Source organism: Corticium candelabrum, chromosome 1 (assembly GCF_963422355.1).
Source record: "Corticium candelabrum chromosome 1, ooCorCand1.1, whole genome shotgun sequence".
Lineage (NCBI taxonomy): Eukaryota > Metazoa > Porifera > Homoscleromorpha > Homosclerophorida > Plakinidae > Corticium > Corticium candelabrum.
In genome coordinates, this window is record NC_085085.1 from 1,863,796 (window position 1) to 1,875,525 (window position 11,730).

General features: G+C 44.6%; 4 protein-coding genes across 4 annotated transcripts in view; 2 read left to right on the forward strand and 2 right to left on the reverse strand.

The window, feature by feature from the left end:
• LOC134197041 (disintegrin and metalloproteinase domain-containing protein 12-like) overlaps positions 1-1,916 on the forward strand; it is a 16,440-nt gene extending 14,524 nt beyond the window's left edge. The window contains exon 26 of the mRNA XM_062666282.1: positions 1,415-1,916. Within this exon, the coding sequence (XP_062522266.1) occupies positions 1,415-1,748 (334 nt within the window). The 3' untranslated portion in view covers positions 1,749-1,916. The remainder of the gene's footprint in view (positions 1-1,414) is intronic.
• A 117-nt stretch (positions 1,917-2,033) lies between these two features.
• On the forward strand, positions 2,034-4,180 carry LOC134197049 (PH and SEC7 domain-containing protein 3-like). The gene has a single exon (XM_062666293.1). It carries the CDS (start codon positions 2,171-2,173, stop codon positions 3,977-3,979), a length of 1,809 nt encoding a protein of 602 aa, XP_062522277.1. The 5' UTR covers positions 2,034-2,170; the 3' UTR covers positions 3,980-4,180.
• On the reverse strand, positions 3,953-7,532 carry LOC134197059 (vesicle transport protein SEC20-like). Its single transcript, XM_062666303.1, has 4 exons — positions 7,357-7,532; positions 6,112-6,203; positions 5,243-5,475; positions 3,953-4,297 (listed from the first exon to the last, which is right to left on the reverse strand). Exons 1-4 carry the CDS (start codon positions 7,513-7,515, stop codon positions 4,095-4,097), a joined length of 687 nt encoding a protein of 228 aa, XP_062522287.1. The 5' UTR covers positions 7,516-7,532; the 3' UTR covers positions 3,953-4,094.
• Positions 7,533-9,022: 1,490 nt separating this feature from the next.
• Positions 9,023-10,125, reverse strand: LOC134195439 (uncharacterized). Its single transcript, XM_062664464.1, has one exon. The coding sequence runs from the start codon at positions 10,123-10,125 to the stop codon at positions 9,124-9,126; it is 1,002 nt and encodes a 333-aa protein (XP_062520448.1). The 3' UTR covers positions 9,023-9,123.
• Positions 10,126-11,730: the final 1,605 nt, after the last annotated feature.

Sequence of the window (11,730 nt, forward strand, 5' to 3'; positions counted from 1 at the left end):
AGGTGGCCTCATGTCCTTCAACGGTTTTACATTACTTGGCATTATTTCATAACTAAACATTCCTTTGGCAAGAATGGTACATGGATACGGGTAGGTCAGAGTGTCAACAGTTGAGGCTGCAATTGAAATGAGTGCATAGAACTGAAGGCGATCACGAGGACAAGACAGATGGCATCCCATTCTGTTATGAATTGGTGACCAATGGTTGGATGTAATGTCATTCAATTTAGACACTCCGAGGGGTCAGATTTGTGATACTACTAGGAACATACATGGATCATTGTACATGTACAGTCTGAGTCAACAAGATAAGGGTATTCAATATTCCCTTGCTGTTGCCAAAAAGTGTTGGCCGTGCAGCTGTACACACACACACACACACACACACACACACACACACACACACACACACACACACACACACACACACACACACACACACACACACACACAGACAGATAGACAGACAGATAGATAGACAGACAGACAAACAGACAAACACAGACAGACGGACACACCACACACACACACACACACACACACACACACACACACACACACACACACACACACACACACACACACACACACACACACGTGCACACACACACACACACACACCACGTGCAGACAGACAAACAGACAAACACAGACAGACGGACACACACCACACACACACACACACACACACACACACACACACACACACGTGCACACACACACACACACACACACACACACACACACCACGTGTGCACACACACACACACACCACGTGTGCACACACACACACACACACCACCTGCACACACACAGACAGACAAACAGACAAACACAGACAGACGGACACACACCACACACACACACACACACACACACACACACACACACACACACACACACACACACACACATGTGCACACACACCACGTGCACACACACACACGCACATGCACATGCACACACACCACAGACAGACACACAGATAGATATACAGACAGACAGACAAACACAGACAGACGGACATCACACACACACACACACACACACACACACACACACACACACGCACACACACACACACACGCACGCACACACACCTGCACACACCTGCACACACACACACCACAGACAGACACAGATAGATAGACAGACAGACAGACAGACATCACACACACACACACACACACACACACACACACACACACACACACACACACACACACACACACACACACACACACACACACACTCACCACACCACACACAATGACTTCATTACTGGGAGCAAGCTGAGATCGATGAGAGATACCAGATACTCAGACTGTTAGGTTTCGTGGTCGCCGAATGGGCTTGCTCTCTGTTTCTTAGTCTTGTATGGAGCGACACTGATTGTTGTCATGTGTATGTGTAGCACAACTCGCAACAACAGTGCAAACAGAAGAGTGGTGCACGTTCAAGTTGACAACGGTAACTTTAGGACTGCACCTTCCTGCCCGGCCAACAAACCGACTGCCAATGTCTCCACCAAACCGGTAGTCGTGAAACCGTCTTTTCCACCACCTGCTCCTCCATCAGCACCGAGGCCACCCACAAGGCCTAGAACATCAGAGAAGAATAACCCTCCAGATAGGCCTCCCAATCCGAGGCCTGTTCCCAACCGTCCTCCTGCACCATCATCTCAGCTTCCTTCTCTCCCGTCCGCAAAGCCTCCACCTCCCATCAAACCAAAGCCGCCAGCAAACTAATGTCTATGTATCAAGGATGGTTGATGATAGAATTGGATTTTAAAATTAATTGGTATGGAATGTATTGTTGACATTATAGTTTTATTTTTGTCGAGCTTCGATGTACAGTGAGTTGATGTTGTGTAATGTAAACCCTATGGTATATTAGATGGAAACCTATTTACTAGACTGTTGGGCTGACATCAGGATGTTGATGCTAGTCGAGATAAATTATCAATTAATTAATATGAACTGTTTAACTGTTTAATTAAGAAGTGTCTTGCAGACTTTTTACTCTGCATTACTACAGTATACTAAGTCGCGTCCATGTGATCTGGACATCCGAGGACATCACGTGAGTCCACACCCTAACTTGTTGCTTCATCTCGTTCTCTCTTCCGTCGCGCCGTTCGTCGTTTCTCTCTCTATCAGCGGCCGTAACGATGTCCGAACATGCGGATAGCACGGCTGCTAGTTCGTCGAACGAAGGAGGCCTTCAGTCGGGACCACCAGACGCCGACGGCGAAAGAGACAGAGAGGTGAGATCACGTGATGGCGTCGGCATTGCAGACGTGCAGACGGACTCCCGCGTCGACGCTGAGTCAGACGTGCCGCGCCCGGTCGATTCGAGTGAGAGAGCCGATGGCAGCGCGCGGAGATCACAACCGGAAGCGATGAATGAGGGAATGAATGGGTCGGTTGTCAGTCACGCTTCGGAGAGGATGACTCAACCCGAGACGCCCAACGTTATCGTCGAACACGACACAAGCGGGAAAACTCATTGCGAGGCGGAGCCGACAGATGAGACACCGGCCGGTCTTGCTAGACGTTTATATAGTCTTGATGGCTACCAGAAGTCTCAGGTTGCCGCCGAGTTGAGCAAGAAGACGCATTTCGGATATCAAGTTGCTGAGGAGTATTTGAGATATTTTGATTTTTCATGTGATTCACTGGATCAGGCACTTCGAAAGTTTGTGTCTGGGTTTTGTCTCACCGGTGAGACGTTTCAGAGAGAGAGAATCATTGAGCATTTTTCGCGTCGTTTCCATCAGTGTAATCCCAAATTGGGTATCGGATCGAAGGAGGCCGTACACACGCTTGCGTGTTCGCTGTTGTTGCTCAATACCGATTTACATGATGAGAATATGATTGGGAAGAGGATGTCGTTTGATGATTTTGTGGAGAATTTAACTGGAATGTGTGACAGCGGGGACTTCCCTCGCGATTACCTCAAGATCGTGTATCACGGCATCAAGTCCGAGGCACTGGAATGGGCAAAGAGCGAAGAGAAGGATTTCCTAGAGACTCAAACACCGAGGAGGAAACCGGGTCGAAGTCCAAAGAAATCGGTTGTAAGTATAACAAGCGAAGGAGACGATGGCGAACAGAAGGTGACGCTGGCTGGAACGTTTGTCGAAGTCGAATTGGATAAAAATGCCAAAGTATTTCGCGAGGGAATCATAAGGAAAAAATGCATCATGGAGTCTCTAAGCAAGAAATCGGGGCTTGGCAAGCGATCGTGGAAAGAATGCCATGCAGTCTTGAAAGGCTTTCTTCTCTACTTGAATAAGAGATCGGCGAAGGGAAGTCACAGCGACGACGTGAGCTCGGCACTTCCCGTCACTCACGCTTATGCGACGGTCGCCATGGACTATACCAAACGCAGTGGAGTCCTACGATTTACGACGAGCGATTGGAAAGTGTATCTGTTCCAAGCACAAGACCCAGCCGACATGATCGCTTGGATGCAAGCCATCAACTTGGCCGCCGCCCTCTACTCGTCTCCTCCTCTTCCGGCACCAATCGGCTCAAGCAAACACTTCCAACGACCCGTCCTGCCTCGTCATCCGTCTCAGTTGAAACCCTTAGAGCAACTACAGTTGCACCACGAGAAGGACCAGCAGGCGGTCGACGAGCTGATCGAACACCGAAGCTCAAAGCCGTACGGAAGAGGAGCAAAACGCAAAATGCTCGATTGGCAGGAGAAACTCTCGTACTTAGAATACGAGGCACGCAGATACCGAGGCTACGTTGGGGCAATGGAACTCGATGGCAGCAACAGAGATCCAATCACCGCCAAAAGCGGTCTGGACTCCGTGGGCACAGCAAACTCGTCAAACACAACTCTCTCAGACGACGAGGCAACAGTCACTCCGAGTCGGCAGTCAATGACACGCCACTCATACGAACGAAACAGCTACAAGCGAGCGATATACAAATCTCCGTCTAGAAAAGCGATTGACACGAAGTAGCATTGTGTGGCGCTCATCGAGTGTAGAGCGCCCGAATCTATTTTTGTACATTTCGCATAGTTTGTGTTGAGCGGATACAGACAGCTGTATCCTGTGCTATCTCTTTCTTATAAAGCTATTGAAACATGGACGGGAATAAACGTCTCGTAACGACGAATATGACAGTAGAAGAGAAGAGTAATAAACCAACAAAGATGAGGAGGCGGTCAGTGAATTCGCGGCGATTGTATTTGTTGACGAGAATGCGACTCGTACCGACCGTGCTGCTGAATGTCTTCAACTCCTCGTGAGCATGTGACACGGTCTTAGAAGATCCGGCTAGAAAAATAGAGATTAGGATGTGAATGCAGATGCAGCATGACTAGGTAAAACATAGATTTATTTATAGCTCGTCTATTATTAATTATTATTTACTAATTTTTATTATTTATTATTTATTTATTATTTATTATTTATTTACTACTTATTATTTACTTATTTATTATTTATTATTTATTTATATATTGATTTTTTTTATTTATGCTTATTTATTATTTATTTGTACTTTATTATTTACTATTTATTTATTTATTCATTCATTTATTGTTTTTTATTTATACTTTTTTACTATTTATTATTTATATATTTATTTACTTAATTACTATTTATTGATTTATTGATTTCTTATACTTATTTACTATTTATTATTTATTTACATTATTGATTTTTTATTTATACTTATTTATTATTTATTTATATATTGATTATTTATTCTTATCATCATCTATTGTTATTATTACTTATAATTATTTATTTTTATTATTTATATGTATTAATTATTTATTTTTATTATCTATACGTATTAAATATTTATCATTTACTAACACTGTCTCTGTCTGTCCCATTTGTCTGTCTGTCTGTCTCTCTGTCCCATTTGTCTGTCTCTGTCTGTCCCTTTTGTCTGTCTGTCTGTCTCTGTCTGTCTGTTTGCTGCTAGTTAGTTATTTATAATTTATCTATTTATGTTACAAATGCCCACAATCCATTCCTTGTTCCAACTTATACATGCATCTCTGCCATTCTGTTGGTGCCCTATTTTGTGTATCTCTATCTACTTGGCTATTAAGCCCAATGCGTGGTCGACTACTCCATTTGCACTGTTCATGTCTTCCAGTCTCTTCCTGCCCAAGTGCATCCTCCAGTATGATAATGATCTGTCTGTCTGTCTGTCTGTTTGCTGTATCTGTGATTCTGTTCTAATGTTATAACAATCCCAGTACTTACCTAAGACTTCTGTCGTTGTTTCTGACTGATCAAGACTTGTTGCCATCATTTCCCGTATGTGCACAAGGTTTTCTGTGACATTATTGGCCGAGTGAACAAGACTGTCTCGACTTCGATGCCGCAACTCTGATTCCCTCTCTTCCTTGCTTCCAGCATCCAACAAAATGTCTCGTTCTGCTTTCTGAACAGCTTCCTCACATATCAGAGTTGCCTTACGAAGCTGAATCTGCAACCTCAACAAGAGAGAGTTGTCAGTACTACAGTACAACAGAATAATAAATACAACTGGATGACAATTGTTGTATGGTTATGTTAGATATTGTGCCCGTGGTGATACAGTTGACAGACAGACAGACAGAAAGACAGACAGACACACAAACACAGACAGACAGACACACAAACACAGACACAAACACAGACACACACACAGACACACACACAGACAGACACGACACACAGACAGACACACAGACAGACACACAGACAGACACACACACACACACACACACACACACACACCACACACACACACACACACACACACACACACACACACACACACACACAAACACACAGACAGACAGGAAGACAGACCAAAAGATAAACAGACACACACACACACAAACAGACAGAAAGACAGACAGACAGACACACACACACACACACACACACACACACACAAACACACACACACAGACAGGCAAAGAGACAGACAGACAGACAGACAGACACACACACACACACACACACACACGCGCGCGCACACACAGAAAGACAGACAACAGACAGACACATAAATAATACATACATACATACAGACCAATGAACAGACAGCTGGACAAACAGACGGACAAGTGACTTCGATATACTTGCTAGCTTCTTCCTTGTGTGTGAGCAGCGTCGCTTCTATTCTTTTCTGATCTTCGACACCATCTTGTTCTATAGCAATTCGTTCCAACAGCTACACAAACCCACCACTTAATTGTACGTCACTCTCTCATATCCTGCATGCATGCAAATTATTCCCCACCCACCCCTGGATAGTATTTCAGTGATCAATAGTTTAGTAATTTAGTAGCTTTATAGACACCCGATCGCAAGAATGACTGAAACAATTCTTTATTGATTTGGCATAACGCGCGCTAAGAAATGTAATTACGTCACGTGACTAAATTCAATTATGTATGATGTGGTGCACAACTCAGCTTGATCTCCACCATGCATGGCTCACTTGACGAGCTCCAGAAATATATTAATTATTTAATCAGTTATAACCTAATCAGAATAACCAGCATTGAGCACACGAAAACGTCATGTTTGAGTATTAGTATTAGTCCAGACCACAGGACGTGTGCCACAATCTCCGAATTGGTGTTTCATCCTAACAGAGCGCTTGAGTGCTTTTAGTGATCTTTACTGTTGGTTAGATTGTGTGTGTGTGTGTCTCTAAATTAAACTACATAATTGTATATATATGGTCACCACCCTCACATTCTAATAAGGACTGGACCCTGATGCGGAGGTGTATAGCTAGAAATTTTCCATGTTGTCCAGTGACTGCGGAGAGTGCACGTAGCCTATAGAAAGTAATGCACGATATAACATGTGCTCTACACTTGCAATACACAATCACTCTGTTCGTCGACTGTAATGAGTTCGAAACATCAGTTGATGCTCACAAGACCTTGTGTCTGTGTGTGTGTCTGTGTGTGTGTGTGTGTGTGTGTGTGTGTGTGTGTGTGTGTGTGTGTGTGTGTGTGTGTGTGTGTGCGTGTGGTGTGTGGTGTGTGTGTATGTGTGTGTGTGCACGTGCATGTGTGTTGTGTGTGTGTGCACGTGCGTGTTGTGTGTGTGTGTGCACGTGCGTGTGTGTGTGTGTGTGTGTGTGAGTGTGTGTGTGCATGTGTAATACAATGTACCAAGAAATATAATAATACATAATGTTGATATTAACAAAACAGTATATTATAAACAGTAAATATCAATATTAACATATAATTGATATTAACTATAACCTTTTAATTAAAAATCACAACCAGAATAAAGTACAAACATACAAAATTGTGGCCTAAAATGTTTAAACTCTTTTGAAATCAATGTGTTCGTGTGCATACCTTACACTTGCCGTTCACTTTCTTCATTTTCTCTCTCGCCGCCGCGTTCAGTCGCGTCAGCCGCTCTCGCGGGCCTCGGCACACTTTGAGGTCTTCGATAATTCCTCTCACTTCGAATTCGAGCCTGATCAACTCCTCGATGTGATGAACTTCGGACATGACTGTGGGTCACGTGAGACGACAGCAATGCCTCGCACTTCCAAACACCTAACAATAAATTTCTATCAAGGCGACGCTAAATTTGCTCTACTTGACATTTTTGGCGCTAAACTAACTTTTTCTATTAAAAATGCAGCAAGTCTTCAAATCATCGCTTGTAGTTATGTCGCAGAATGTCACTAAGTTATTAGGATTACAGAGGTCGCGGAACGGTTCCTAGTGAGTCAAAGTATGTTACTTATTGTTTAGCAAAATAGCTCGACAGACACGAACACGAAGTGATCGATTCTATTAGAAGAGCGCGCCACGCAGACTCAAGAGTTTGCTGGGCACGCGAGCAAGGGCGTGGTTTAACCATGCAAAGTACCCGGATCTAAATAGCGTACCACGTGATACAATCCCGTTGCTACCCTCGCGCGGTCGGACCACCAAAAGCAAAGGGAGGCCCTAGTGTCGAGGCTACTTGTGTACGGTACAGCAGGCGAGCTGACAGAAGTACGCATTAATGTAAGTCAGCTTGAACTTAGTAACGAACAAGGTTTGTATCAAGTGTTGGTAATCTAGATGACGTAGATTGTGTTAGTTAGTCTAGCTAATTAATTGTGCAAATGAAGACCACATGGAATCTGGGAAGCCGTGACCTACCCAGATGCTTGCAAATTTATTTTGGGCCTGGGGAGGTCAATTATAAGTAACCCGGATTATGTTGCATTGCACGTGCTCAAACATAAATGGCACGTGCAGTTACCGGGTCACTTATTCGAGATCTAAACGAAAAAAGCTCTAGTGCGTGCACAAATTCTCGCTTCTAATTTGGAGCGACGCGCTAACGTCAGTAGCATCTTTACGTCATCAATTCTAGGCGGTTTTTTTATCTACTAAGACTGTACACAGTGGCGTAGCTCGGCTGCACTAAGGGGAGGGGGGTTCACAAATCTCGAACAAAAAATAATGTATGTAAGTACATTAGAATATTACACGTACACACACACACACACACACACACACACACACACACACACACACACACACACGCACAAACGCACGCACACACACACACACACACACACACACACACACACATTGCTCAATGTTAGTGCACAGGATATAAATTAATAGCCACTAACTCAATGCCAATCATTTTACAGTATTGTATGCTCAATAATGTCTGCTTCCTACACGGAAGCTGAGATGCGGAAGACATCTGGGAGAAATTGAAATCTATGGCCACGTGTGCATGTCTGGATGGTCGAGGGTTTGTCCGCGAGCAGAGCCATGTACATGACACGGCATGACGCGAATTCTTTTTGACACGCGAGCAACATATGTGTGGCCTCGGAATCAATCCCAAACTGAGCGCAAGTATCACGCGGCTCTGTCGAGAGCTGCCAGATGATCGAAAATAAATTGCTAGCCTGGGGGGGAGGAGTTACGTGCAACCTGTGAACAGTGGTAGCTACGCCACTGGTACAGATAGATGCTAGACCTAGTGACTCCGTCTCACACATGCCTGGACTCTACCCACTTGTAACTTCTCGACATTTACACAATCTGTACTACACGCTAAAGAAAAATTCATGGTCAATCACTGTGCTCACGTAGTTACGCTCAGAAGCAGGAAGGGTATTGCCAGTAACCATCGCAGCTGAAGCCAATGGGAAGGTAACAAGACACCGTACCCGTTCCCCTACAGCATACGTCATGCTCGTAACATCCCCTGTTCCAGCAGCAGTTTCCGCACACCCATATCCAACAGTTGCAGTTTCCACCACACATTCCCAGACAAGCATCATTGTGATGATCGTCTTCCAGGGATCGACACGATCGTGCTACTCTATTAGCCGGTTCGAGTATTCTTTGCACCAACGGTGCAAACAGCCATCTACGCTGTTGGCGAGAAACCATGAGATTGCCTTTTTGCATCCGTTGCTCAAACGATTCTAGATCCGCCATTTTCTCAGTTTCGTTGGTTGGCGACTGACGCCAAACAGATAGGGCAGTAGCGTGAAGAGGAAGCGAAGCTGGAGATTTGTAGCCGTAGATTCCGAACTCACCTAGAGCTTGTGACAGCTTGGCGAGCAAACGAGCGTGCGGATCTAGCGACAATTGATGAAATGCGTCTGCCATTTCCTTTTCATTGGACGTATGATTATGTTCTCGTCTGGCGTCGTATCTCTCACGGATTTCTTTTTTCGATCGACTGCGTGACGTTAGTTTGTACGTCTTACCGTCTGCTTGCGTGTCGTACACGAAATGGTGATCTCCCATCTTTGCAAAGTGAATGCGTCTGCTTGATGCTAGGAAGTCGTGCTCGATGATTGTGCTGCCGTCGGAACGACGCACGTGCAAGCTACCGCTGCTGGTCGACGAGAAGTAAAGCGAAACGCCGGAGTGCGAGATGAAGTGACCTGTAAGATGCGAACTGTTGAGGAGGAGAACGTCGAGAAGTTTTCCGGTTGATGGAAGAAACTGAGCGCCCGGCCGTGCCACAGACGTCACCAACGACAGAGACGACGCATCGCTGGTAAGATTGGGGACAGTCGGTAGGCAAGCGGTGTGGCTCCAGTAGAGGGATAGCAGCACAAATTCCCACAGTGAGAGCGGCAGCATTATCACGTCTTCGTTCTGATGTCTATAGTGAATTTGGCGTACTGCAGCTGCGCATGCAACACTTTGATTTCAAGAGAAAGTGATTTGACGTGCTAAGTATCCGGTCCTTCCTAGATAACAAGGTTAGTGAAACTTGTACATACAAAAGTAGAGAGATTTCTGAGATGCATGAAATCGCGGCCAATTACAACGCGGAGCTATGGTTATATTTCTAATCTTGTCTGTCTACTAGATATGGTGGCGAGTCAGCTGCTTGGCATTGATTTGCTGCGTGGCATTCTTGGAAACTGAATGGAGACAACACAAACTCCCGGATAATTGGTTCCACGTCTCTATGACAACGCCATTTCGACGATCCTGTTAGACGTCGTCAGTTCGAAGACGTTGCTGCCGTTTTAGAAAACAGGTGTAGCGAACGTGGCAACTATTCAACGCGCGTACACGTGCAAACGAGTAGATGCGTATTTTTAATATAAACCCGGATATAGTCAAAAATGTTTTGCTTCTAACGACGTCGCCGGTAATAAACGACACTCTCCGTGCGTACCGTCCGAGGCCAGGAAAAAAAGGTATTTAAAATTTGGTGGAGATCCGATACGTCGTTGTAAAGAAATTCGCGCGCGAATGGAGGCTAGCCTCAATGGGGACCCTATTGAGTTGGATGTCAAAATCATATATCCATGTTGTTTTCCGTCAAAATTTACCCCCGTCGGTAGAATTTTGAGAGCGATCCGCCAACCTGTCTTGCCGTTTTACATTGACAGACAGACAGACAGACAGAAAATTTATTCTCGTACAGACTCTACTTGCACATATGCTAGGATTTTAAAAATACAAATTGGTCCTTGCGAACAACAAAGTCATTAACAGACATACAGACAGACAGAAATACATACATACATACATACATACATACATACATACATACATACATACAGACAGACAGACAGACAGACAGACAGACAGACAGACAGACGTACAGACAGACAGACAGACGGACGGACAGACAGACAGACAGACAGACAGACAAACAGAGGGCTTTCTTTTTATTTACAAGTGGTTGAGTATGGTGTAAGTTTGTGAAGTAAAGAGATTATAATACATTTACTAGCGGCCTACATGCTTGGCAAATGTGTAGTAAATGCATATCATATTTGATCTATGTTAAAGTAGCGATAAGTGTACTGTACTGTACTACATACTACATACTCAGTACAAACTTCCCTGATTTGTTAGTCCGTCAGGATACTCTCCATTTACAATATACGCGACCAGTCTCTCATATTGTTTCTTATCCATCGCGCGCCAATTTTGAATGGTTGGAGCATGCGCTCTTGCCGTGTCTTTGATGTAGACAGTCCAGTGATATGTGTGCGGCCCACTGCGGGGGGACACACGAAACACTAGGGATATGTGTGCGGGGAAACACATATCACTGTAACACCGGTAACAGTTAGATCTGGTTGTCGACCAAGATACATGCTTCCACACCATCTACGTGAATTGTATTTTCTACGTCTTGCGTGTTTACTAGACTCACGTAGCCAGACCTCTCCTTGTCGTCATTATCCGGCGGAGAATTTGACGACGATGCTGGACACATTT

Excerpts from the sequence above, each read along its gene's own strand:
- LOC134197049 (XM_062666293.1), top strand. The coding sequence starts at position 2,171 with ATGTCCGAACATGCGGATAGCACGGCTGCTAGTTCGTCGAACGAAGGA.
- LOC134197059 (XM_062666303.1), bottom strand. The coding sequence starts at position 7,515 with ATGTCCGAAGTTCATCACATCGAGGAGTTGATCAGGCTCGAATTCGAA. Across the intron at positions 5,476-6,111 it reads CACAAGGAAGAAGCTAGCAA|GTTGCAGATTCAGCTTCGTA; the intron begins GTATATCGAAGT and ends TCTCTTGTTGAG. Across the intron at positions 4,298-5,242 it reads AACAACGACAGAAGTCTTAG|CCGGATCTTCTAAGACCGTG; the intron begins GTAAGTACTGGG and ends CTATTTTTCTAG.
- LOC134195439 (XM_062664464.1), bottom strand. The coding sequence starts at position 10,125 with ATGCTGCCGCTCTCACTGTGGGAATTTGTGCTGCTATCCCTCTACTGG.